This window comes from Aedes aegypti, chromosome 1 (genome assembly GCF_002204515.2).
Source record: "Aedes aegypti strain LVP_AGWG chromosome 1, AaegL5.0 Primary Assembly, whole genome shotgun sequence".
Lineage (NCBI taxonomy): Eukaryota > Metazoa > Arthropoda > Insecta > Diptera > Culicidae > Aedes > Aedes aegypti.
The window spans coordinates 181,443,156-181,469,899 of record NC_035107.1 but is presented as its reverse complement, the minus strand read 5'-3'; the positions used below and the strand labels follow the sequence as shown (position 1 = coordinate 181,469,899).

At 37.8% G+C, this 26,744-nt stretch overlaps 1 protein-coding gene across 1 annotated transcript; it reads right to left on the bottom strand.

The window, feature by feature from the left end:
• Nucleotides 1–294: 294 nt before the first annotated feature.
• On the bottom strand, nucleotides 295–21,269 carry LOC5566195 (huntingtin). The gene is made up of 14 exons (XM_001650524.2): nucleotides 21,004–21,269; nucleotides 19,394–20,947; nucleotides 18,403–19,327; nucleotides 17,695–18,333; nucleotides 16,033–16,216; nucleotides 15,715–15,968; nucleotides 12,482–15,648; nucleotides 12,321–12,418; nucleotides 2,353–2,503; nucleotides 1,989–2,292; nucleotides 1,793–1,930; nucleotides 1,476–1,735; nucleotides 1,242–1,416; nucleotides 295–1,182 (listed from the first exon to the last, which is right to left on the bottom strand). Exons 1-14 carry the CDS (start codon nucleotides 21,069–21,071, stop codon nucleotides 430–432), a joined length of 8,670 nt encoding a protein of 2,889 aa, XP_001650574.2. The 5' UTR covers nucleotides 21,072–21,269; the 3' UTR covers nucleotides 295–429.
• Between the last annotated feature and the right edge of the window lie 5,475 nt (nucleotides 21,270–26,744).

Here is a 26,744-nt window from a genome sequence, read left to right as displayed (position 1 = left end):
ACCAAATTAGGATGATAGTGTTGTCTAATAACACAGAACACCTAGATATAAGAAATGATTGTAATGTTTGGAATGATACTAATAAAGAAATTATAACAAAAAGGGAGCAACACCTAAACGAGGAGTAGGACCTGGGCTAGCAAGTACATATATCCTTGATGATGATCTGAAGTTTGGACGATGAAGCGGAGTCCGAACGGTTAACCATGCGGGGTTGTACAGCCAGAAGATTGGCAGGTTTTTCTTTGGGCGGCGATATCATGTCATCTCATACTGTATATATAAAAAACTAACAAGGAAAAGCAAAAATATGCTTGCTAATTAGCGTTTATTTCTACGATAAATATGGTAAAATTATATGGTGAAAACTATGAACATAAACAGATAAAATTCGAATAAATAACGTAAATGATACAAATTTACATAGTCCTAGAGGCAACCTAAAAGGCTCTGATACACAGACGATTCATTTTGTTGGAATATTTCTCTAAACTTTGCCTTTTGTGATGCATCCAATCTGCGGTAGAAATCTTTGGCAGAAATAATCAAGTTGTTGATCTCTCGTTCATTCAGCTGCTGATACGATGGTAGCGACAAAACCTCAGGGAAAATTTTCAGTAGATGCTGGTTCAGCGAAGCAGACATAAATATCACTGTCAAACACCAGACGGATTTGTTGATTTGAGAAAAGGCTAGAAAGTTTGGTAGAGAGCAAAGCAACCACTCTTGAAGAAGAGCTAGGTAGGAACAATCGATTGCCGATCGGAAAACTTGGTAGGTTACAGCTGCAATGATGTCCGGATTGGGTTGATTCAGCATCAACTCTTTGAAAACTTTGGTAAGAATTTCGTTCGGAGGTAGTAGATCTCGAATCAACTGGCACAATACATCGCCGAATATTTTTGCACCCTGCGGAGTAGTTGTACGGATTTTCGTGAAAAGAACTTCAATCTTTTCAATCTGTTGAATAATTATTTCCGGCTCATCTTGCACAATTCCGTTGGAACGCTCGGTGTTTTCCAGTTGTTCATTAGAGCTGTGGTAGATGCAAGTTACCAGAAGCTTCAATGCTGCCAGAGAAAACATCTCGTTGTCTTGTTTGACCAAATCGAGAGCCAGTTTTTCCACTTTCTCTAACAGTTGGCGTCCAATGATATTGATGAGAACAAGTCTTTCGAGGCCCTAGAAGATGTAATTTTTAATCAATTTCATGTCATTGCAGATCATTTAATAAAACTCACCTTTAATATACAGAGATAAATCTCCAGGTTTGTTGTCCTTTTCAGAATGTTATTCGCAGAAATGATACTATTTTGCAATAAATTGCAATCTGCAACAAATCGGGACGTCGTTTCGATCAAATAAAAATTTAATGTCCATACCAGCTTCGAGTGAGTATCGCTGAAAGTAGTTGCACTTAAAAAAAAGACAATAATTAATTAATATTCTATAAGCTTGTCCTATATCTTCATTACCTTTCGTCAATAACTCCATGCTTCACTGTATAGTTAATTATAATGTGTCTCAACATTTGCAGTTCTTCACTGAGTCCACCCATAGTGGTATTAGAGAGAACCAGACATTCCAGTAGACAAGATAAACCGTTCAATGTAGCGTCTCGGATATAAAGCTGTGTACTTTTTAAATAAGTTGGGATAATCGAACAAAGATGGGTCATTTCTGCCATCGTTGGTACCAGTAATGCAGTCATCTTGCACAGCAAATATATAATGTGCTGAAACCGAAGCAGAATAAAGTATTTGGTTCGAAATTAAACTAATGAAACACAAACCTGTTGCGATAACGTATCTTCCATGGGGACTCGTTCCTGCAGACCAAGCAGCAGATTGTACAGATGGCGAATTTGATCTCTATTCTCGCATATCTCACAAAATTGAACTAATAGTGGTAAAACCAATGCAAAGTTGTCCTGAAAATTATATGTTTGTCAATAAAATGTAATAGAATTATCTATTTGAAATTTAAACCTCAATCATTTGCTCAAAAATGCCATAAATCAACTGCACTGAGCTCATCACGTCCAAATTGGCTTTCTCGATGAAATATTTAAGGTTTTTGGACGTTAAAGACTCATTTTCCGAACATTCCATGGTTTGCCAGGAGTAGTAAATGGAGAACTGATTAGCCGAAAAAGTTTCTGTTCCAATCACGTTATTATTCGTCCATAAACCGTCATCATTGGTCGACATCCGGAGTTTTCGTTCCAGGTTGGGCTGATAAAAAATACTGTTCGAAGGGATCAACAGCTGAATGTTGTGCAGTTTTTTCAAACTGAAAAAGAAGACCGATTGTAAAGTTGAACTTCTGGAGTCACATTGAGAAAATTCTTACCCAACACTATCACATTTAATCGGCGATACTCGAGGTACATGATGGTACTTTCCATTGCCAAAACCAATCCGGGGATACTTATAACATGTCAGAAGCAGATTGCTTATAGCTGTTAAGCACATTTTCTTGATTTCGTACTGCTCCTGGTAATCTGAAAAAAGTAATAATAAGTAAAATAAGAATGTGTACTAAATAATCTTATGTTGCTAAATGTATCATAACCGGACGCTACGCGTTCGAAGTATATTTTGCTTAAGTAAATTACTATTCGGAAAGACAAATGCGAAGAAAACTTGAAATAGTCTAAACAGTTCACATTTGAAAGCATTTGGTTTGCTCATAAAAGTGCCGATCTAGTTTTTCTATCCGATTAAGATACTAGGAATACTAGCGGTTATAACTGCTACAAAGAGAGGCCGTGAAATTTCCCTCCCCTCTCAGAGTGTATATTTCAGAGATGGTACAACTTACAATGAAGATAAAAAGTTTCTTTAGGTAGTGCCTTACTATACGATTAACTTATAATTCTTAAGGCAATTTCGTACAATTGACACCTTACTTTCCTTTAGGGTTCAAAAAAGTTTCAAAAGCTTGGGCTTAACTGTGCCTCGATCTTCCCCAGAACTTCATCACGAAACTCCATCGGGGAAGGACTGTGCTCATGCAATTCATCAGTCTCAGCCTCTAGCTGTTCTGCTAGTTCGCTGCTGAAGCTTAATGTCGTTAAAAACGCTGCTCACTACGACATTTCTACAGTGTCGCTGCGACTACTCGTTTTGCCCAATTGGCGGTTGAAAATCTCGCCGGGGCTTAGCACAGCTTTCTGTGCAACGACGTATTCTACTCCTGGGCTAGCCTCCCGTCAGAGCCCTGTCAAACTTCTACTGGACGCTCATTTACACTTTGCAAACTCTACGACAACTTGTTCTCCGCTGCTGCTTTTCGAACTCTCTTGATTGACCAGTTGGAGGTTGGTCCAGCGATTCCGGTTGGAGGATGGCTTCCGGTCCATTGGCGCTCCGAACAACTTAAGCCGGTGATACGTTACGTACTACTAAGAGTAGTCCCCGAAGGTTGATCTATCCTACTCCGACGAAGATTTCTCCGACGGTGGAAGATCTTCTGAACCGATGCTAGCCGGGCTGATGCCGAAATCGGTCGTGCGGTTCCGGGGAAAGTAAACTTCCGATTTACTGACGCCCCGACGATCATTTGCCGGAACAACAACGCGATCTACTAGACTAGTCCCCGATGGAGGACTTCCTACTACGACTCGACGTTGGTCGGCCAAGTGCCAAGTCGGTTCTGCAATTTCGGTTGGAGGATCACTTCTGGTTTGCAGGCGTCCCGAGAACTTATTACCGATACTACGCTATGCCCGCTCTACTCAATTTAGTGTCCGACGGATGATCTAGCCTACTTCGCGCCTACTGCCACTTGGCCATTGTATCCAATCTCAAATTCCGTGTGTCCCTTTGTTGATAGCATGCTATGTCCTTAGCCAGAGGATAGTTGGCAAACGTTTCTGATCTTCTTATTTTAAGCTTTCTGCACAATATCAAAATAAAAAGTGCACTGTTGTTAAATGCTTTCTTCGCGAGATTTGTGCCTTTCAAGTTTTAGTGCAATCTTAGAAGTTGATTCCAAACTGTTTCACCTTAACAATGCAGCTCAAGTTGGGATTCCGTATCTCAATGACAGGTCGCCATAAGACGCCTCGTAGTACTTCTTGGTCCTCCAATATTGGGCATGATCCTAACTACAGAGTTAGCTGCTTTCGCTGCCTTTTTACAGGCATAGTCTACGTGGCTGTTGCAGTTTAGCCTTTCATCAACCATTACTCCAAGGTATTTAAGAGAGCGTTTCGATTAGATTACGCGTCCTCCGACGTTGATCTCGAACTGCTGAACCACTTTGCAGTTGCTGACCAGCACCACCCCCGTTTTGTGATGAGCCAACTGCAACTTGACTCCAGTCATCCACGATTCAATGATGTCTAGCGATTCTGCCGTCAGCATCTCCACCTCCTCCACCCGCAGTCTCACCAGTTATCGAAATCCTTGAAGCGTGACATAATTTGTGCATGACCCCTATGCTGAAATTTACACTGATATTCGGGGACCCGCATTTTGTGTAGGGCTGCGGCCATAGCTTTCCAACTGGCACAGTTGAACGCGTTCAGAATATCTATCGGTACCACTGCGCAGTATCGATTGCCTCTCCTCTTCTGCTTGGACGCTTTCTCCGAGCACGCGATGATTGTCCGAATAGCATCCACCTTCGAACTGCTTTTTCCAAAATCCGCTCTCGCCTTCGCCGTATAGATCATCAGCCTGCAGAGGATGACCTTCTCCAGCAGTTTACCAAGAGTATCCAACAAGCATATAGGTCTATATGAAGCAGGATCTTCTGGCGATTTTGGCAGGAACATAAGCATCTGCATCTTCCATCTGTCTGGGAAGCAGCCTTCTGCTAGGTGGGACCGATCACCATAAACTTCAGTTTGTGGGGACCCATTTCAGCTGGTGTTACTGAGCCCTTGATCGTCACCATCGCTACTCGATAGGCGTTGCCCCAGGGATTTTCGTCAGCTTCTAACTCGTAGCGTAACTCCTTGTAGCAGTTCGATTTACTCGTTGCTATCTCCCGTTTGAACGCGACTCTGGTCAGCCGGTAGGTCACCTTATGCAGCCCACAGACGCTCAGATGGTTTGACCAACATTGACTCTGCTCACAATTTAGTCAAACCGATTTATATTGCTGCAACCGATTGACCGACTGTCAAAGTTCGCTCTATTTTTTCGCATCCTTTGAATGATCTCGGAAAGTCTTGTGAATGCATGGTTGTTAATTTTTCGAATTCTGTGGACGTGGGGAGGGGGGAGGGATTAAAATATTTCTACAAATTTCGGGGAATAATCGTAGTGAGGAAGAGCAGAACTTTTAAAATTTATGTACCGGAAGAAATAGATATTGATGAGGAATTCCAGTTATAATTGGCACGAAGTATTATGCATAAGCAAAACTTTAATATTACGAGGGGTCTCAGTCGGGGATTATTCTGAACTGTCATCAATTAGAGTTTTCAAATTTCCCAGGATTCGATTTCCCGGAAAACGGGAAATGAAATTGAAATTTCCCGGGAAATCCCGGGGTCCCGGGAAATTCTAAAAACGTGAAAATAAAGCAAATTTGGTGGAATTTTCTTTTTTAAATTATTCGTTTTTCGTGTAGGGTCGGTTTTCCTTTAGTAGACAGTCCCACTAGTGACTAGTGACTTTATACGGCCGTTTTGCTAAAAATCGTCAAAAATATTTTTTGACATGAAGCTCAGGAACTATTTATCTAAGTACCATTACAACTCGATTTTGTTACAAAAATATCGAAGTATAGTTTTGATTATAATTTAAGCTCTCTTGCATCTATAGCAAACCTATTGTTCCTATAGTAGCACTACTAAGATAAACTATTTTTTCACAAAACAAAATATTTAATTAAACAAGAACTTTTTATATCAATCGATAGCTTTTGATCTAAACTTTAAAAGAAAAATATAAAAGTTTTGTAAAAGACCGGTTTTGATTTGTATTTTGCTTTTTATTATAGGCACATGTGATTCAGATATCGATATGTAATGCCACTGGCTTTATTTCTGTTTTTTTTTTTTATATTTGTTCTTGGTTGTGCGGCTTCAAAATACAACATGTACATGGTACATCGACTCTATATGTATAGTAATTTTGTTGGTTATTTCTCTTCTGTTTGAGTAAATTATCCATATTTCTCTAAAAAAAAAATTAGCTTCATTTCAAACGCTAGGCTTCAAAACAACAAAGTTTATAGCATTAAGCAAAAGTCCACGTGAAGTTTATTCTTAATAAATCGTATGAAGGTAAGAATAAAATCCAATTCAAGTCTTTGTATTAAAAATTGTGACTGTTACATCCATGAAACCTTTATAAGCCCACTCAATTCATGGAAAAGATCCCTCGAAAATTCTTCTCTTTTATATATCATATGCTCTTTCGTCATAAACGATATCCATTTTATGAACAACTGTTTCATTACGAAAAACAAAAAATCAGCATTGAAATATAACTAGTGATGTAGTGAGTTCATTGGTTTGAATTATATGAAAAGTAAATTGTGCGATGATTTTTGTTTGAAAAAAGATAGTAAATTCTAAGCTACCCGGAAAATATGCAAATTCTTGGAAATACGGGAATCCCGGGAAACAGAAAATCATTTCCCGGGAAACGGGAATCCCGGGAAATCTCAATACCCGGAAAATATTCCCGGGAATGAAAACGCTAAATATGGGAATGGCTATGGTAGTTACTTCAAAAAATTCTATCCAGAACCTTTAGTGGTTTTCTCTTGTTATTCTACTATGAAAATTTTCCAGGAATCCATGGGTGATACTAAGGATTTTACCAGACATTCTTTCTGGAATTCTACCAGGAATTTTATCAATAATTCCTCTAGAAATTTATCCACAGATTCAACTAGAAATTCGCACAGGGGAAATCCTTCAGATATACCCTCAGGTGACATTCTTCCAGAGATTCCTTCAAGGATTCTTCTACTTATTATTCAGGATTTCCTCCATTTATTCGTTCAAGGATCAAAACAAAAGAACTCTAGTGATTTCTTCAGTCATTCACCAGAACTTACTTCAAGGCTACCTCCAAGAATTCCAACTCTAGTGATTTCTTCAGTCATTCACCAGAACTTACTCCAAGGCTACCTCCAAGAATTCCTCCAGAGATTACTTACTTAAAACTTCTTTAAAGATTCCATCAGGAATTATTCTGGAGACTCCAAGGATTCAATCATGCATTATCCAAGAATTTTCGAAGGAATTCCCCTTTTTAAATCCCAGGAGGAACTTCTCATAGAGGCACTGGAAGATATACTGATGGATTCACAAATTGCTTGTGAAATCCTTAAATGAAATTCAAGGTAGTAGGAATTTCTGAAAACCCACAAGAATACCTGTAAAAATTCCGCAAGAAATTTTGGAAAAAATCTTTTGAGTGATTCCGATGATAAAATCCTTATAAAATGTATGATAACCCTTGAAAGAATTTCGAGATTAATTTCTTGAGGAATTTAGAAAAGCATCCTTTGATTAATTCTGAGAGGACTTCCTTAAAGAATAACTGGTTGAATCCCTTGAAAATTTCCTAGAAAAACCCCTGGAAGAAAATTCTTGTAGAATTCGTGCATAAGTTCCGGAAGGAATCCATAGTAAAAAAAAAAACCTGATGGAACCCAGAATAACCCTAGAAGAATTCCTAAAAGAACCTTTGCGAAAATACCTGATATAATCCCTGACAGAATTTCGGATGATATCCAGAATGTGTTCATGATACAGTCTCAGGAGGATTTTATAATGAAACCTTAGAAGTATTTCTAAAGAAATCCATGGAAGAATTTCGGATGAAATCCCTGCAGAAATGAAATCTATTGAAAGACTCCTGATGAAATCCCTGGATGAATTCCTGATAAGTTCCTGAAGGAACTCTTGATAGAATCCTTGAAAGAATTCCTTATGATATCCTTAAAGAAATCCATCACAAATTCTACCAGTATTTCTACAGGGCAACCTAATGATTCTTTAGAAATTTTTACTACTAATTCCCACAAGGATTTTCTCTAGCATTTGTATCAAGATATCATCCAGTGGTTTTACCAGGGATTCTACTAGAAATTCCAACAGAGTTTCCACCACAATTATTTCCATTGATTCTCTCAGAGATTCGACAAGGAATTCTCCCAGGAATGTGACCAGAAGTTCCTCTAGGGATTTCACCAGGAATTCTTTCAGGGATACAACCTGGAATTCCTTAAATAATTTCTCCCTGGAATTCCGAAAAGTTTTTCACCAGGAAATACTACCAACGATTTCACCACGAATTTCTCCAAGGGTTCGTTTCATATTTCTTCTACGAACTTTTATTAAAATTTCTCCAGATTTTCCACTAAGAATAATGTCAGGGATTTCATTTGACAATTTTTCAACGATTTCACCAGAAATTTTACTAGGGATTCCTAAGAGTTCTTTCAGACATTCTACCAGTATTTTTGGGAATTTCACCAAGAAATCTTCCATTTCTTCTAAAATTCCAGCATGAATTTCAACAGGGACTACGAATTTCCTCCAAACATTTCTCCAGGAAGTTTTTCAAAAATTCCACCAGAGTTTCCACAAAAAAAATCCTCAAATCTGTAATACAAATGCTTAGTAGAATCTCTGAAGGAATTGTAGAATTCTTGAAAAAATCAATGTCGAATAAAGTTGGAAATCTTGATTAAATCTCCTAAAGAATTCCGGAAGAAATCCCTTGAGGAAATACTTTGGAGGAGGTTTGGTGTAATCCCTGAGAATATTCCTATTGTAACATATCAACTAATTCATGGAAAAATTTCCAAAGAAAATACTAAGGGTATTCCTGAAATAGATATTTGTGAAATTTCTGGTAGAATAAGTAATAGAAAATTTGTACAAAAAAAATCTGGATAAATACTTTTTGGAATGGCTGGAATGGCTGGTGTTATCCCTTGAAATATTTCTGATGAAATGATTGTAGAAATTCCTGATGAAATCTCTGTTGGAATTCCACTTGTAGTCTTTGGAGGAAGTATATGTAGAATCATAGGAAAAATTGCTATTCGAATCCTTGGGTAAATTCCTATTTGAAACCCCGGAGGAATTTTCAATTGAATCCCTATAGGCCCTAAAGAATTTCTAAGGGTATCCCTGGAGGAATATCAATTGACGAATATCTGTAGGTAAGGAACGTCAAAAAGAATCCTTGGAGAAAATCCTGGAAAGCTCTTGGAGAAGTTTCCGAAAGAATTTTAAGAGGAATCTCATAACAAATTTCTGGAGAAGTACCTTGGGGGTATTTCTGGAAGAGTCTCTGTAGGAATCTCTGAAAAAAAAATCTTTTATGATTTTTTGGAGGAATCTTCAGGGATATCGTTGGAGAAATCTTTGAAGAATTTCTGAAAGCATTTTACAGTATTCTTTGGGAAGGAACTTCTGAAAACTAATTAGGGAGACGTTACGGAAGAAAATCTGTGAGGAGTCTAATAGGAGCATCTGAAAATAATTCAAATATGCTAATGTCATTCCTTGAACGTATTTTTCAACCGAAGCTGTTTTTTAACCAGGAATTTCTTCATAAATTATATGTGGACTTCCTATAGAGATTCAAAATTCCTCTGGAGAACTTCTTCTGAGATTCTACCAAAGATATAACCTGCATTTTCTTCAGAAATTCTACCAAAGATATTCATCCAAGAATTTCACTAGCAATTTCACGGAATTCTCTCACTCATCCACAAATAACTAATTTATACAGAGATTCTACTAGGTATTCTTACAAGGATTCCATTGAGATTTTTGTCAAGAATTTTATATGAACATCAAAGGGGCCTAGATAGCCGTAGTGAGGGTCGTGGATTCGAATACAATCGGTCCAGGATCTTTTCGAAAAGAAAATTCTTGTAAGAATTCCTAGAAGTATACCTGACGGAATTCTTGATAAAGCTTTTAACGAAATCTTCACAATTTGCCGATAACATTACAAGAGGAGTTTTTGAAAGGACTATCGAAGGAATTTTTGAAGTAATCCTGAAAATTCGCGACAGAACTCCTAGTGGTATGTATGGATAAACTTCTGAAGAATTTCTTGAAGAATGACTGGAAGAACCATTGAAAGCATCCCTGGAACAATGAAAAAGACTGCTGAAGGAATCTCTATAGAAATTTCTGGTAAAGCTTTATACAAAATGGTGGAGTAATTAGCGATGGAGTATCTGGACAGATTCCTGCAGAAATTTCGGGAGAAACTTCTGGGAGAATTACTGGAAAATTTCATGGAAAAAATCCTGTAGTAATTTCTAAAAAAAATATACGGATGAGTCTGTAAAGAAATTCCTGATAAAAAGTCTCAAGGATTCCTGATGGAATACTTGAAGGAATCCGCGAAAAAAAATCAGACATAAATTTCTAGTTTAATCCCTGGAGAAATTCCTGGAGGAATCTTAAGAAGAATTCTTGAAGGCATCCCAGGAGAAACTCCTGGTGCAATTGTTTATGGAATCTCTGGATGAATCCCATATAAAATCCTTGGATGATTTCTTACACACATACCTGCAGGAATTCCTGGACGAATCATTAGAAGCCTTCTTGGACCAATTTCTGAAAAAACTTTTGAAGGAATCCTTTAAATCACTGGAGAAACTTTAATGGAAATAGTGGAGGAATTTGCGATGAATTATCCGGAGATTTTTTTTTAATAAATACCGGGGTAAAAATTTTGGAGAATTTCTTAAAATGTGGTTTAGAAAAACATGATGATGTTTATGAATGAATTCCTGAGTTATTAAATAGTGAATCTCTAGAAAAAATCCTGGTTTAACCTCTGAAGTAGTTCCTGGAGGAATTTTAAAAGAATATTTTAGGTAGCCGCTGAAGATTTTTTTTTTTGGGAATCCCTGATGAAACTAAAAGAACTCTATCGATAGGAATTTATGTAGAATTCCCTGGAGAATTTTTTGTAGGGACTCCTGGAAGAACATCTTGAAGTATTCCTGTTGAAATTCCTGGAGCAAATCTTGGAGTAATATCTTTAGAGAAATTCGGAAAGGAATTACAGGTATAACCTGGTAGAATTTAATGGAAAATTTCAAATTTTCGAAGGATTTCTTGATGGAATCAAGGAAAAATTCCCAGTAAAGTTCAGAAAGGAATATCTGGAGAAATGTTTGAAGAAACTGAAGAATTACTGGAAACATTCCTTGAAGAGTGTGTGAAAAATACCTGGATTAACACTGCACCATAAGTTTTGGATTAATACCTGGAAGAATTGCAGGCAAAATCACAGCAAGAGGAATTTTCGTAAATTTCATAAATTGGTTTGACTAACTTGGGGCGGAGCCAGTGTTGGTCAAACAGACTGAGCATCTGTGGGCTGCATTACGCTTTTCCATGTTGGCTTCCGATCTAGCTATCTGCACACGTCTCTGGATCACTCTTGAGAGATGTTGAATTGAACATACCTTAGAATGAGCAGCACATCATGCAACTGACTTTTTTCATGGGTGTGTATTAGGCCGTCCCTCATTTTTTCGAAAATGCGAAATGTTATAAGTTCGTCATTGTAAAGTGCTCGTTTTGGTAAGAAATAAAAACAGGTAAAAATTTGAAGTCCGTACGTGGACGCTAACTGGTCCCCCAACGACCCTAAAGGTATTAGGTGTAGATGACCTCCGTGAGCCAAATTGAGCTCGCTGCTCTAGTGTACGAAAAGCCACTAGTAACAAATTGATAATCAGCATAGAATTTTAAGTAAAATAATATTTTATACTGTGGATAACTTCATAATACTGCACGCTGACATAAAATTCAGAACTACAAAGGGGTCGTTCAAATATTACGTAACGCAACAAGATGAGGGAGGGGTCTTCCGTATTGTTACGGTCCATACTAAAATTTTGATTTTTTCCATACAAAAGCTGTTACATGGAGGGAGGGAGATGGTCTAAAATTAGTAAATATTGCGTCACGTAATATTTTAACCATCCCAAAGAAAACAAACTTCTATGCTGATTATCAACGCGCGTAGGGTAATTTGTTACTGGCGGCTTTTCGTACTCGTGCTGCGTGCATTAGAGCAGCGAGATCGATTTTGCGCACGGGGTCATCTACGCCTAATACCTTCAGGGCCGTTGGGGGACTTAGCGTCCACGTACGGACTTCAAATTTTTACCTGATTTATTTCTTACCAAAACGAGCACTTTACAATGACGAACTTAAAAAATTTCGCATTGTCGAAAAATAAAGGACGGCCTAGTGTGTATGAACAGAATGTTCTTAGCAAGTATGTGTGCATAAGTTTCGTAAAAAATATTGAGAAATAGATATCACTCATCAATTCTAATAATAATATACTCACTCATAATGTCAGGATTGCCTTCTCTGTTTATCAGCACTAGTAACGACATGAAAAGCTCCTCAAATTGATGTTTCGATGAGTATCCAAATATATTAACTCTAGAAGATAAAATTATTTTTCAGCATACGGTGGCAACCAATTCAAAAAAAGCATCATCTTACCGTTTCAAATAAGCCTCCAACGTATCCAGCTCATACAGATAGTCTATGGGAACTGACGGCAGCTTCAGAGGGTCCACATCTACGTCCAAGCTGTAGCAGTTGAACACCTCCCTGGGAGTCATTGCAATCGAATAGAACCGGTCCATTTTCAGTAGTGATACGGCTACCGATTGCATCGTCGACAACCAGCGCTTTGAGTGCTCTGCTAAATATACTTCCTCGTCAATTGATTCCTTTTCGGAAATGTACTCTGCGACGAGAAGCACTTGCAGGCATATCTCAACCTGTTCATAATTGTTCGCGATGAGATTACTGAAAAGCTCTGGTGGATGGTATCGTTGCAGAAAGAGACTGTCCCGCAAGTGTTCAGTGACGACTTCGAATGTAAGTCTTATGAACAGATCTTGCATTTCCATGTATTTGTCGTTTTGATTGAGTTCCGCCCACAGACACTTTTGCTGCAGTATCAGATCTATACATTGGAGGTATAGATGGACCGTAGTGATGTCATTCATTTTCGTTGCCGGTTTTTTCGATTGGATAAATTTCGCACAGCTTCTAGCGAACAACAAAAGGGACTCGTAGAAGTTGGATTTAAGAATATGGTCCTTCAGGAAACGGTCTATGAATCGCGCCTCAACGTAAATCAAGCAAAGGTGCTCCAATCGAATCATGTTTTCCAGAAAGCAGATGGTTGCTTTAACACAATGACGTACTATTTTTTCGTCGTATGCATCCTCCGGGGTAGAATTGATTTCTTCCAGTTTTCTCATGAGTACGATCATACCAACTTTAAGCATAGGGTGCACTTTAAGATAATTCAGGTGTGGATTGAATTGGACACAATCTGCTCGAAACACTTGCGACATAGTTTCAAACGCCGTAGCAATCACTTCTCGAAGTAAGCGAAAGTTAAAGTCGGAACTGGAGAGAAAGTTTATAAGCTTGCTCTCCGAATTAACTTCGTAAAGCATGCGTGCAATGTTCTTTGGTTTCGTATACGATTTAGTGGTGCAATGAAAACCTATTTGATCCAAGAACCAATCTTCATCGGTATTGATTTGTTTGAGGCTTTGAGTGTCAATCTGTGGTACCAGATCTTGTGGAGTGCGTAGACCATCGTAGAAGCGAACAAGCAATAGCACAGTTTTGAAAAGTTTTGCGAATCTTTTACGGCGTTCCGGTGAAAAGGTATTCAAAAGTTGTTCAAACTTTGGATATGGAAGTGTTTTTTCAACATTTTCGCTGGTTAAAGGCTCTGTCTTTAGCAAAGCATTTAGTTTTCCATCAAGTACTATGGCAGATCTACGAGCAATCACTATGTTTGAATCTCCCAGTAATTCGTTAAGCATCTCTGTCATGATCGACAGGCTTCTGATGTTTGATTTCTCCAACAAGTTAAACTGTTTGTAGGTAGAACCCATGGAGCGCATACTCCCAATAGTTTTGGTGACAATCTTGTCCGAGTAATCGATTGAAGATACGTAATATGAGAGCAGCGCATCAAATTTTGATACCAATGTGATAAAATGCTCATCAATCAGATAGGAAATATCACTTGAACATAAATCCGTTGTTGAGAATACTGCGCTTGTTCGGAATCTTATCACATCGGCGATCGATTGTTCGTACATCACTGTTCCACGTATGTCTTCTAATGCTGATGTCAACGTTTTCAACTCAAATCCAAATTCGGCAAGCATGTTAAGAATAAAAGTTTGTAATACGTAATCTCCACTGGAAACGTTTAGTTTTTCGATCTTCATTGTGCTCATTACTGTTGATTTGATTTTGGGATATCTTTTAATTTGGTTGATAATTAGTACCAACTGAACAAGACTGTCTCGTAACTGAGTGTCCTCTTTGTGGATTTGTGAGCTCTCAATCGAAGAGTATAAAATGTCGATGATGAGGTTTGTTATTTGTTCTCCTGCAGTTGAAACGGAACTATCATTGTAAAATGTTGCTACATGATGTAGTAAATCTTCTTCATCAGTTTTCAACAGAGCACATTTAAAAATAATTTGATAATAAATCATTTTTTGAAATGATGTTAAATCTTTACTTTTGAAGACGTCGTCAACAACTCTCAGTAAACTTTGAATCACGGTTGCGTTCAAGATCACTCCACCGTCCATCATCTTCAGCACCCTTTCCACAATCAGTCTTTCTCGATCATTGCTGATCACCATTTTCCTCTCCTGCATAGCTCCGATGATAGCATTCAAAATTTCCATTTCATATTTTCCTACCTGCGACTGCCTTTCGATCAGCAACACCATCGGTGCGATCTCATAACACAAAACCTCTTCGGGAAACTTGATCATCATATTCAAAATGACTTCCCTTTGCGTAGCCACCTCTGCCATGATCAGCTCACTACTCCGATCAGCAGGGGCAACTCTATACAAGAAAAATATTTCATGAACTAACGCTTGCAATGAAGCGATAGCTGTTTTGCGAATCGAAGCATTGGCCAGTAAATTATCACAGATGTTGATTATCTTTGGAATGTTGATGATTTTCGTTCGATCCTTTGAGTGCGAAAGGAGAAACAGAAACTTCACTATGTTTGGCATCAACCGCTCTGAATCCGCAATCGATCCCGTTTCCAACAGTTCTATATGCTTCAAGACGCTTTCTACGAACACATTACTCGAGTCCAACAGCTGATAGTTAATGTTGAAGTCCAGGAGCTGGCACAGTAGTTCTAGAATCGTAGTTTGCACATTCGCCGATGTTTTGGAATAGATCTTCAGGCATGCGATCACCATTTGCTCAAACTGCTTTATATAGCTTCCCAAATCGGACACCGAGATGATAGTCCGACATTTGTTGAACTCGTAATATCGATCAAAAAACTGTCGACATTCTGCTGTATCGCTTAGAACCAGCGATTGACTAGATTTCTTGAAATACGCGATATCCTCCAGTCGGTTCACATAACTGCAGCTGAAGAGAAACCGTAGCAGGAACCGAGTGCATCGAATGCAGTACTCTGGTTCATAGGGTAGGAACGTGATCAGATACCGAAGGACTTCTTCGATGAATTTGAAACCGTTCGTCATCGATGAGATGCTTTTGATTTCCAATATACGCCACAGACTGGCAATGGTCGTCCGAAGAAGGCCAAACAGTTTTTGACTCATTTCGTCAGAGATTGTAATCTGAAAATTGAAAGTGATGTGATTCTCATCAGTACTGAAAACTCATAAGTAACTAAACATACAAACCTTATAACTCTCGTACAGATTCCTTAGTAAATTGTACAACTTCACGTACAGAGGATCGTTTCCAAAATATCCGAAGCAGTTTACTAGCTGCAGTTCTTTCGGGTTCGCAAAAAGATCTCCTTTAGGCGGTTTTGGTGCTGGTATCGGAAACATTAGCAGGTGCTGATAAATGTTTAGCAGTTTCAAAATGTGAAAGATAAACTTATCAATCACTTCGTTGTCCATACTGGTTATTGGCCTTGATGATAAAGTGACTGAAATATTAAATCATATGAGAACTACAGCATTAAGCAAATGAAATCAATAGTAATTTATTACCGATCATTAGTGTGGAACATATTTCCAACAGGTCGTTTTGTGCAGTTAAATCGAGCGCGGTTCCTGTATGTTCAATCATCAAACTCGAGAGTACATCAAGTAAGTTGAATTCATTCCACATGTTCAGTAGATCGATCGGATTGTATTTTACAATCAGTTGCTTTATAAAATGTATGATTCCAAGCTGTGAATAAAAAAAATGATGATTATGGGATTTTCATAAGCAGCATCTATTTATCTAAAAGTGTTGAGTACTCTTTTATGCTTTTTGTATGAAAATTTGGTAATATTCGGAACACTTAAGTCTACTTTCTCTCCCATTTAAACGTTACCTAATTTGTGGAGGATGTCACATGCCATTTTTTGAAAAATTATGCGTGACATAAGGAATTCACTAATTTTAAAGCAGTGTGCAATCAGAGAAACTTTGTTGTGAAGTGTTCTCTTGCTTGAAACTGTAAACAAATGGCCAAACATTAGACACCATCCACAAGTTGCACATCAATCCGGGACATTGACAAAAAATAAGACCCAAATGCAATAATAGCGGAACGGTAACAGCACCGGTTCGCCAGCACGAATTATATATAGTGATGGAAAGTGGTGAGCCTCAGAGTGCTGAACAATTGGCATATGCTGTGCTCGCGAGTAAACGAAGCTAAAGTGATTCGTAAACGTGTTCGAAGCAATTGCGATTTAAAAAAAAACTATTTCCCCTCCGAGATTTCTGGCTTTCAAAGTGTTTTGCCTACAAACCGATAGTTTACCATCGATTTGATTGATATACAATTGATTTGTCTGCCAAAACCTGGGTCGACAATCTTCGCCTTCAAATGGAAAAAGGCAGCGATGAATCTGAAAAAAGAATCGTCTTCATCACTCAACCTAGGTTGGATGACGATTTGCTTTACGTCATGACGAACAAATGAGCTTCTTTCGTTATGGACGAATTTTGTTCGAGAATTTGAACCGACTAAAAATATCGATGATGTCGTCGACAGATTATGAGTTTTTTTTTTGAAAAATAAAACAAAATAAACAAAACACTTTCTGAATCTAACAAACGATTTCTCAATAGTCAACTTCACGCGTTTACCAACGCATTTATTGTAGAACCATGAGGAGAGCGGATTCAATCGCCAATATAAGCAATGAGGTGATTGCAATCGTCGTTTGGAATGCAATAAATTCGAGAAAGGAGAGAAAAAAATAAGTAAAACACATATAATAATGCATTGGAAATAACCGAGCCGTCGATCCATCCATGTGCGTTATGTTTGACAGATTGTTCAGCGTGTAATCGTGTAAACCGGGCGTTCTTACTTGCAATTTCACTTTAAAGATGCAATAAAGCATACGAATGTGGGATGCAAGAACATGAAATGTTTCAGTTTCACTCAAGATTGCACGCATTTTTGAATGCAATGAGACAGTTTACATTATTTCACGTTGAATATTTAGTTATAATACGTTTAACATTATTATCTTAAAATTTTACGTGCCATTTAAATTTGAGAACTTTTTGCTGAGTAATTTTCATCGGCATTTATTTTTGCCACATACTGCTTTTCACGAATGTTTATGTTCTAGTAAACTAAAGTTCCACACATCCAACATACGAAAAATGTAAGCGTGAATGATTCTTATCCTTTACAAACTTACCAGCTGATTTCGGTCGCTCACATCTAGAAGTTTGTTGCTCAGAACATATAAAATTTTGGCCATTTTTTTCGTGAATTCACCTTCTTTCACACCAAGCAAACGACGCGCATCAATAGGTTCCGCAAAGTTCGATAACACATGCTCGTTGACGAAGCTCTCTATGATACCTTCGTTTTTCCGCGCGCCATTGTAGGAACCATTTTCGATGTAATCAATCAGCCTCTGGCCGACATGGTTTCGAACTCGTAGGTCACTGCTTCCCAAAAGTTTAATGATTTGCTGCAAACATTTATCCTCGATTGAACGGGCTTGTTCCTCTCCAATTGTGGCACCAAGTGTTTTGATGTCAATGTTGGCAGTAACATCACATATTTTGCATTGCACCAACCAGTATTTGTTGTTGAATACAAGAAGTAGTTGACTTAACATTTTTCGTAGATCTATTTTCTGTAGATCATCGTTTTGATCGGTGAAATAGTTTGTGATTGAAGTTTTCCGAAGGCTGAAACTTACAAAATCGGATTCACAATATCTATTCCACTGAGTATTATATGGCTGATGCTTGCAATAAGTCATGAATACAAGCTCAAATGCAGTCAGTGCTTGGTTAACCACGATGTGAATGTCATCGGAAAAACTCTAAAATATAATATAATATAATATAATATGATTTATGGCGTTCGATTTCTCATAATGTAGAGCTCTTACCTGACCAATAATGTTCAATAATACATCTTCATTCAAGTATCCACCCAAAACATTTTTCTTGTCGTTGAATATGAGAAATGCATTTACACTTCCATAATTCTCCAGAACGACCTTCAAAAAGTTACCAATAATAATCAGTACGTTTGCTCTCAGCATCTGGTCAGCATGATTGTAGAAAAGCAGTATATCAGCTACCATTTGCTGATCATCGTCCTTTCTCGGATCTAATCGTTTAGATACGACATCTCCTTTACTGGTAATAACCTTGGGAACAACCAAGAGTTCTTTTCTGCGTTGCCCTTTCTTTGTCGCCAAACCACCGGAGTCTGATTGAGAAAGAATAGCATCCAACTCTTTACTAAGCTTATCCTGACTGTCGGATGCCATCGTGCTGAAATTCTCTTCAACCATTTTCAATTTTGATTTAAGCGATGTGAGTCCTTGATCTAAACTGATACTCATTGGAGAAAAATACTCAAAATATGTTGAACTAGTGCACTCTCCGAAGTGATCTTCTTTCATCTCCAACAACGCTTCTGTTTCTGGCACAGCAGCCATTTTTGCGTTTTCTGGAGAGTTATCTTCTGCTTCGTTTGATAACGTTTCGTTGGACATCTCATTGATAGCATCTTCCAGGTTGAGGATCTCAACCACGTCAAATTCATCACTGGGCTCATCTTTTTCCAGTGCTAGCAAGAGGACTTCCGGCCGAAGTTTGATACATTGCGAAAGTATTTGTAAAGACATACTTTTCACTGAAACACGAACATTATAGTCTGGTATGAGACCTTGCTTAACTCCAGTCAGTAGGAATTTAGAAGCAATGAGCCTAGTAGCATAATCGAGAATATTTTGATCGTGAATAGATCCTATAAACAGGTCGCGGGCTGCACCAGGAGATTGCTCAACAATGTCTTCCATTGCACTAAAAAAAATATATCATCAATAGAAACAAACTAGGTATATTAAGTCATCAATCTATGTAGCTCACCTCGCAAGAGACGCCATGGCTGTTTCTGTGTCTGGTTCGTGCGTTTCAGGTGCATATTTCTCCCGAGAATGCTCAGTCAGTGTCACTGTTTCCGTCGCAATCGAATCGTCTACCTCCAACATCACGTCCAATTCATTCCGAATAGTATCAGCATTACTACTCTGCATAGAAATTTGGCTGCTAGCTAAGGATTCCAACGATAAATCATCTTCCTCCGATCTCTTAATGTTGTCAACTTCTCTTGCTGGAGTTGACCCAGAAGCTGGTGAATCAAATGATTTTCGGAAAAATTTGCTCACCGACTCTCCGGCGTTTGTACTGGTCACTAAAAACGTATTGATTAAAGATCCAATGGAATCAGTGGATTTTTGTCTCTTGAGGGAAGCGTCCTCTTGAATAGGTTTATGCTTCATCTCGTTTTCCGGACTAGAGTCTTTCATCTGTAGTGTATTTTCAAGTTCCATGCATCGTGAAAAATCCATTTCTAAATCCGATGCTGACGCCAAAGATTTATCATCACCTGGTGTAAACTTCGTTGGGGTTGATGTTACTTGAAGAAAAGACATTTGCCTGTCCGGCCTTAACAAATCTATTCTCGCATCGGTACTGGATTTACGGGATCCCAGCAAACTATCACTCATATTAATTTTAAAAACTGAATTTTTCAAAGTTTTCCGTTTCAATAGCCATGGACGATGTTCTAAATCTTGGGAAAGAAGTGCTTTTCTAGCACCTGACTGTAAATTGTTCAAAATCACAGCGGTTACTTCGAGCGCTGCATTCACAACGCTGTGGTTTCCATCCTTTAAAAAATAAAGCACGAGATCTAAAATTTCGATTGATCTCTCAGGAGATGAGTGCTTTAGCACTATTGGCATAATGCCTCGGAAACATGTCAGAACACCTAAAACTGCAGATTGATCCTGGTTCTTGATAAGCATTTCAATACATCGGTTGAAGGTGTTGTTTGCATAAAACTCTGGGCATCTTGAACGCTTTATAAACGAATCTATATTTTGTGCAGCACATCGTCGCTTTGTAGCACATTCCGCAGCTAAATCTTCTACGAAGACTTCGGTTATTTTAAGAACTTCCCCATCGGTCATGTAGCTTTCGAGCTTCTCGGTAAACACTTTCACGAATGTTGCTAGACTTTCCAGCACTTGAGTTTCTCTTCGCTTCGAAATAGCAAAGATGCACGGAAGCAGATTTTGTGCATAAATTTTCCCTTTACGTTGCTTTATTGCACCACAATAGTGTCCGAATAAAGCTAAGCAAACGCGCAAAGCTTTTTCGTTTCCATTCTTTTTGATCTCATGGTACAGATCCACTTGCACTCTAACGATGCTTCCGTTGCTTTCGCAGAATCTGATTATCCGACTAAGATTCTCCTCTGCACTCATTCGAACGGACGAATCAGTTTCCTCACAAAACATCAACAATGTTCCAATGGCTGCACTCAAGTGATTTTGGAAGCTGCTGCTCGACGAACTGGATTTGCAGGTCACAATCGCTTCGCTGATCTGCCCAAAATGAGCGATTTTCTCCTTTTGGCTGAAAAATAAACATATTTATTTTGAGACTACGCCTCTTTTTCAACAAAAAATCACCTGCATTCCGTTGATTTTAGAATATCGATCGATTTCTGCAAACCACCAAACATGGAAAGTTTTTCCATTTTTGCGATATATACGATTGTTCACTGCGGCGAAATTATCGGTCTTTTTAGCCGGCTACAATCCACTTAAATGAATATGTCTTCATTTGAAAGTACAAGGAATCATAATCGACATATCAAAAGTGAAAAGCACGTATGACTAATGGTAGATCAACTTCAATATTCTATGACAGTATGTGGAGAAATTTTCTATTTTGACAGATGGCGTTCATGTTTATGTTTATACCCATCGTGTCGATGTATTGGTGCATTTGTTGATTGTTTTTCGATCAGCTGGTCGCGTTTGATACCTACAAATAGCCACCTGTTACATGAAAACAAACTTTCAAAAGAAGAACTTCCATGAAAACCGACACAGATAAGATGGTTTTGATTGCAATTTCAAACTGATTTTAAACCATTCGGGTTACTTCCCCATTAGACTGTTTCGAGTTTGATTAGTTTTCTAACTCGGACACGAAATATCGGAATAAATTTACGACCGACCCCTATATCCGGACCGGCGGTAATATTTTTGAATCAATGCAAAAGAAGGCCAACTGTGTTAGTGCGCAGGAGATGTGAGGCGTCATGAGCACAAGTTTCATACAAGAAGTTGCATACAACATTTTTGCTTGAATTCGTGGTGAATTTATTTGAAGCATTTTTTTACAGAAAATATATTGGGGTACTTTCTCCCTTTGCCTGACGTTTGCTAACCTTTGCAATAACTTCATGTTGTGTTTTAGAACAAAATTCATAAATATAGCGATTTTTAACTGAAATTCCAGTGGTTCTTCATTGTTCTTGTACTAAATCAAATAGCAACTTACAACATACGTTCGCAGCTTTTTCTATAAGTTTGACATAATGTAGGAAGTATGGGGCCATAAACGCGAACGAAGCAAATCCTTGCTGAGCGTGGTGAGTTCAAATTCTGCCCGGTGGGGAATCTGTTCGGGTTAGAACCTTTCAGTAATTCTCAGGGCATAGACTATTTTTGTGCATTTGACACGAGATAGAAATGCCAAAATATATGAATTGTGAAATAAAGTTTACATCTCTGTGTAGGGAAGCTACGCTAAGAAGAAATAATAATGTCGGAAATAGTGTGTACATCAGGGGCGAATTGATCACTATTTTCAACGTTTTGTTGTATTATCCTTTGGAATACGGTAACGACTGTATACATCGACGACACTGTTGTTTGTGTTCCACTCATTCAGCTAGCTATGCTCGCTTCTCGAGTTTCTCAAGTTTCCAAAAAAAGCTCCTAGAAGAAACTTGAGCTCCTCCTGTGTCATCCGTAAATAAAGATTTTTGACATCCCTGAGGTAACTCAGGTAAGTCCGATGTTAAAATATTGTAAACTAGCTTAGGGGCGGTCCATTAATTACGTAAGACAATTTTCAGGATTTTTAATTTAAAAATTGGGTCCATAAATGAACCTTGACACTTAAGAACATGTTTGACGTTCGCTCCATTTTTGCATGTGTATATCGTGTGACAGGTACGAAGATACTCTATGCCCTGGGATGTCGAGAAAATTTCCAACCCGAAAAGATTTTCGACCGGTGGGATTCGAACCCACGACCCTCAGCTTGGTCTTGCTGAATAGCTGCGCGTTTACCGCTTCGGCTATCTGGGCCCCTGTTGCTGTAATATACTGATCTCAAATAATTACAGCCTTAAGGTCAAAACTAAAAAAGGTAGTTTTCTTCTTTTTGAAACAACAAATCGAAGAAAATAAAAACACACAGCCTTTTTATTTGGCAAATAAAAGAGCTGTGTGTTTTTATTTTCTTCGATTTGTTTATTTAAAAAAAGAAAACTGCTTTTTCAGTTTTGATTTTGCACCATTTTTACTTGGGCCTTAAATGCTGTTGTAGTTTTTTTTTTTCTTTAGTGCAACTTCTCAAAAGTCCCAGAAGATTCTATGAATTAGAGAGAAGAATCTTTCCGTAAATTCTCGAGTATTCTGCTAAATAGCTGTTAGGTGCTATTGGCATCTTTCGAAATCGCAGTTGTAATAAACGGACCATAAACTTATAAAAATATTGAATCATGGAACAAGAATGCTTCGGAAAGCTGTTTTAGGGGACCATCATAGTAACCATACAATTTTGTATGGTGAATGAATTACGAACATTTATAGGGCATTCCATACCTCTAGGCGTTTAACGTTATATGGAAATTTCTGACTTAGATTACAAAAATGGTCACAGTTTGTAAAAATGGTTCTCGCTAAGAGATTTGAGATCATATTCAAGTTCTTTAATAACTAGGCTGTCAAATATAAGTGCAGTGGCATAGCTAGAGTTTTGGGCGCCCGGTGCGGTGTTAGATCACACGCGCCTACAACATTTTTTCGAAACCGTTTAACATTTAAAATAAACTTCGTGATTCAAACGACAAAAAATATTCTCCCGGTTAAAAAACACCCATACGAGGGCGTACCTAGGATTCCCACCAGGCAATAGTTTTTGATGATACCTTTATATATGTTCCTGTTTAAAAGGATCCTCAGAGGTATTCTTGCATAATCAAGTATGTTGTAAGGTATTTAAAAGTATGCATATGGTTATTCCTAATTGAACTCTATGAAGATTCGTTGAAGAAAATCTTGAAACGATCAATAGGAAAATATCGGGTGAAATCGCTGGACAAATTCCTGAAATTCAACGAATCACTAAAAAATTCTTTGTTGTGGGTTTTGATGCAGATCCAGGGGGCAATCAAGATAAAATTCAAAGAGGTATCCCTAGAGAAAATATTGGAATGTACCTTGAAAAAAAAACATGCAGAGATTCATCTGAACTAAATACATTTTTCTGGAACTGCGAAATTCCTTAAATTCTTGGATATTTTTAAAACTTCTTGTAACAAAATCGTAGAAGAAACCTTGCAAGAATATTTATTATAATTATTTAAAAAAAACTGTTAGAATCACAAAAGAATTTCTAGGGAAATCACTGCTCTTATTACTTGAAGAGTTCCTTGTAGTGGCGGACGAATCCAAGAAGGGCTCCTTGGAAAAATGAAGAACGAATCCAAAAGGGTTTCCAATTATCTAAGGAATTCTAGCAAACTTCTAAGATGAACTGGTAAAGGAAAACTTTGGTAAATCACAGGATTTAATTTATTTCCAATTGACGTATTGGCTTATTGATAGAAGAAATAGCTAAAAACATCGTTCAAATTGATGAAATACCACCCAAACTACTTAAACTTTACTCACTTGTATCAATAGTTGCTGTAAAATGTTCCTATAATGGAGAATCCCATGATAAAATAACGGATACCGGATTACCTCCACTAAAGGAACAGTTTTTCAATAGACCCGTGCACGCGTTCACTATTTGACGTTTGAGCGGTGCCTTGTTATTTACGTGACCATGGTAACGAGTGAATTCGGCACCGCTCAAACGTCAAATCAGTGAACTCTTGCATTGGTCCATGGACCTATGCACGAGTTCACTAATCTGACGTTTGAGCGGTGCCGAATTCACTCGTTGCCATGGTCACGTAAATAACACGGCACCGCTCAAACGTCAAATAGTGAACTCGTGCATTGGTCCATAGTTGAGGGCTTATTTTTCACTGGCATGCCGATGGTTACTGCGATGAAATCAATTTTCTAATTAAGTGAATGGTCGTTAGTTCCCGTTACAACAATGCTATGTACATTCATTGCGCTACTTGATTTTCAGGAGTTAAATGAACCGTGCTCAGTACCCTCAACTATTGGAAAATTTACCCTATTACTAACCAATTGCGAAAAAGCTCAAGAACTTGCTGTGCAGTTCGAAAGTAAGCACAATTTTACTTACTAGTCCAATTGAAAATCAAGTTACTCAGGACTTCAAAATATTCTCAATCAAGAGAACGTTTTCGAAAATGCCTGGGAGACTGATTTGGAAGAAGTGAGAACTATTATTAAAAAAATCAAAAATATGAGAGCTCCTGGCGATAATGGAATTTTCTTTATCCTCATCAAGAAACTTCCAGAAAGTAGCTTATCATTCATAGTTGATATATTTAACAAATGGATTCTATACCATTACCCGGAATACCATTACCCGGAATGCAATTTACCGGAATACCACTTACCGGAATGTACCATTACCCGGAAAAACCATTTACCGGAATGTACCATTTACCGGAATGCACCATTACCCGGAAAGCCAAATTTTCCATTTTCGACGACCTTTTTCAGTACATTTATGTACAATATTTATTCTTTATTTATTCAAAAGTGTCAAGAATAGGATCCGGCTCCCTATAAATCAAAAAACTATGTCTTCAAATTTAGACTATAAAACTAAACATTACAGGCAAGGTTAAAAATAATGAAAATAATTTTTTGTGTTATATATATATTTGATGTGAAATATTAACGAGGTCAATATAAATCGAAAAAATCGCCTATCAATTAAGGTAGGGTGCATTGGAGTAAATGGAACATCCCAGTATTTAAAAATGTTTGGAAATAGGATAGTTTTCTTATCTTCTTCAGTTTAGAATCCAATTTAAATATTTAAATCAGTTTAGAATCCAATTTAAATATTGTATCAAAAAATTAAACAGAAACTGTGCAGTACAGTGCAATTCTCATTTAGGCTTTAAAGCTCCCCCAAATCAATACGATTTTTTAAGCGAATTTGACAAAAAATCGACGTGATTTCGTTGTTGAGTAGTTGCAAGCACTCTTATATGGAACCATTTAGACTGACACGACTAAAATCACTGCGAAATTGTGTCACTGTGGGATAGACACGCTCATCAAACTGTACATGCAGCGCATATCGCTGTAGCCGTAAAAAATGCCTTGATTTAGGGGAATTTTTACGTTTGAGGAAGTCTAAAATATCAAGACGAAACTAAGAGTGCCTTGGTGATCGAGAGTAGGGACACTTTACGCCATTGAGACGTCTATCTCTGGATTCCGAAATATTGAATCTCAATAGATCTACTTTTCCTTTGAATTTCCTTGATTGTGCTATTTTTCTACGAATGCCATAACTCTGAATGTTTATCTTCCGAATCCAGGATAATATACTAGAAAGAACAGTAAGCAATAATAAGAAAAAGATTTTTGGTAATTTTCGACTAAACACATTTTGCCAAAAATGCCGAGATCGCTGGAACTTGAAAGAACCGCCAACCAAATAAAGAAGGGTGAATATCAGATGACCCGAAATGGGTAATTCTAGAAAAAGTGATATACGGAGAATTTGCATTCGGTTGATTGACGTTTACAGAAACGACATTCGGTGAATTGACACTCGTCGAAAAGTAGCACGTGCTAAAAATTCTAACCATTGCTTATTTATTAACATTTAGACACTTGGAAAACCGACGGTCGAATGTCGAAAGTAAAGTAACATAGTTGTAGCCAAATTTAGCCATGTCTGCCAAGACAAGCTGAAAGAACAGCTTATTTTTAAAAGAAGGGTGAATCATCTTTGAAATGCAAATATATGAAGATGGTGCATATTGACATGATCAAGTACGAAGATATCTAAGTCTCCTCTTCGATGCTTACGGTTTTTGAAGGAAGAACATCCCCTGTTCATTATCGTTGGTGATCATTTAAAATATTTCAAGTCAAAATACTGACCTGAAGTACCGTGAATCAGTTTAAAGGACGTTGATGAAAAAGGCGAGAAATAGAGAAATAATTTTCCGGTAAAT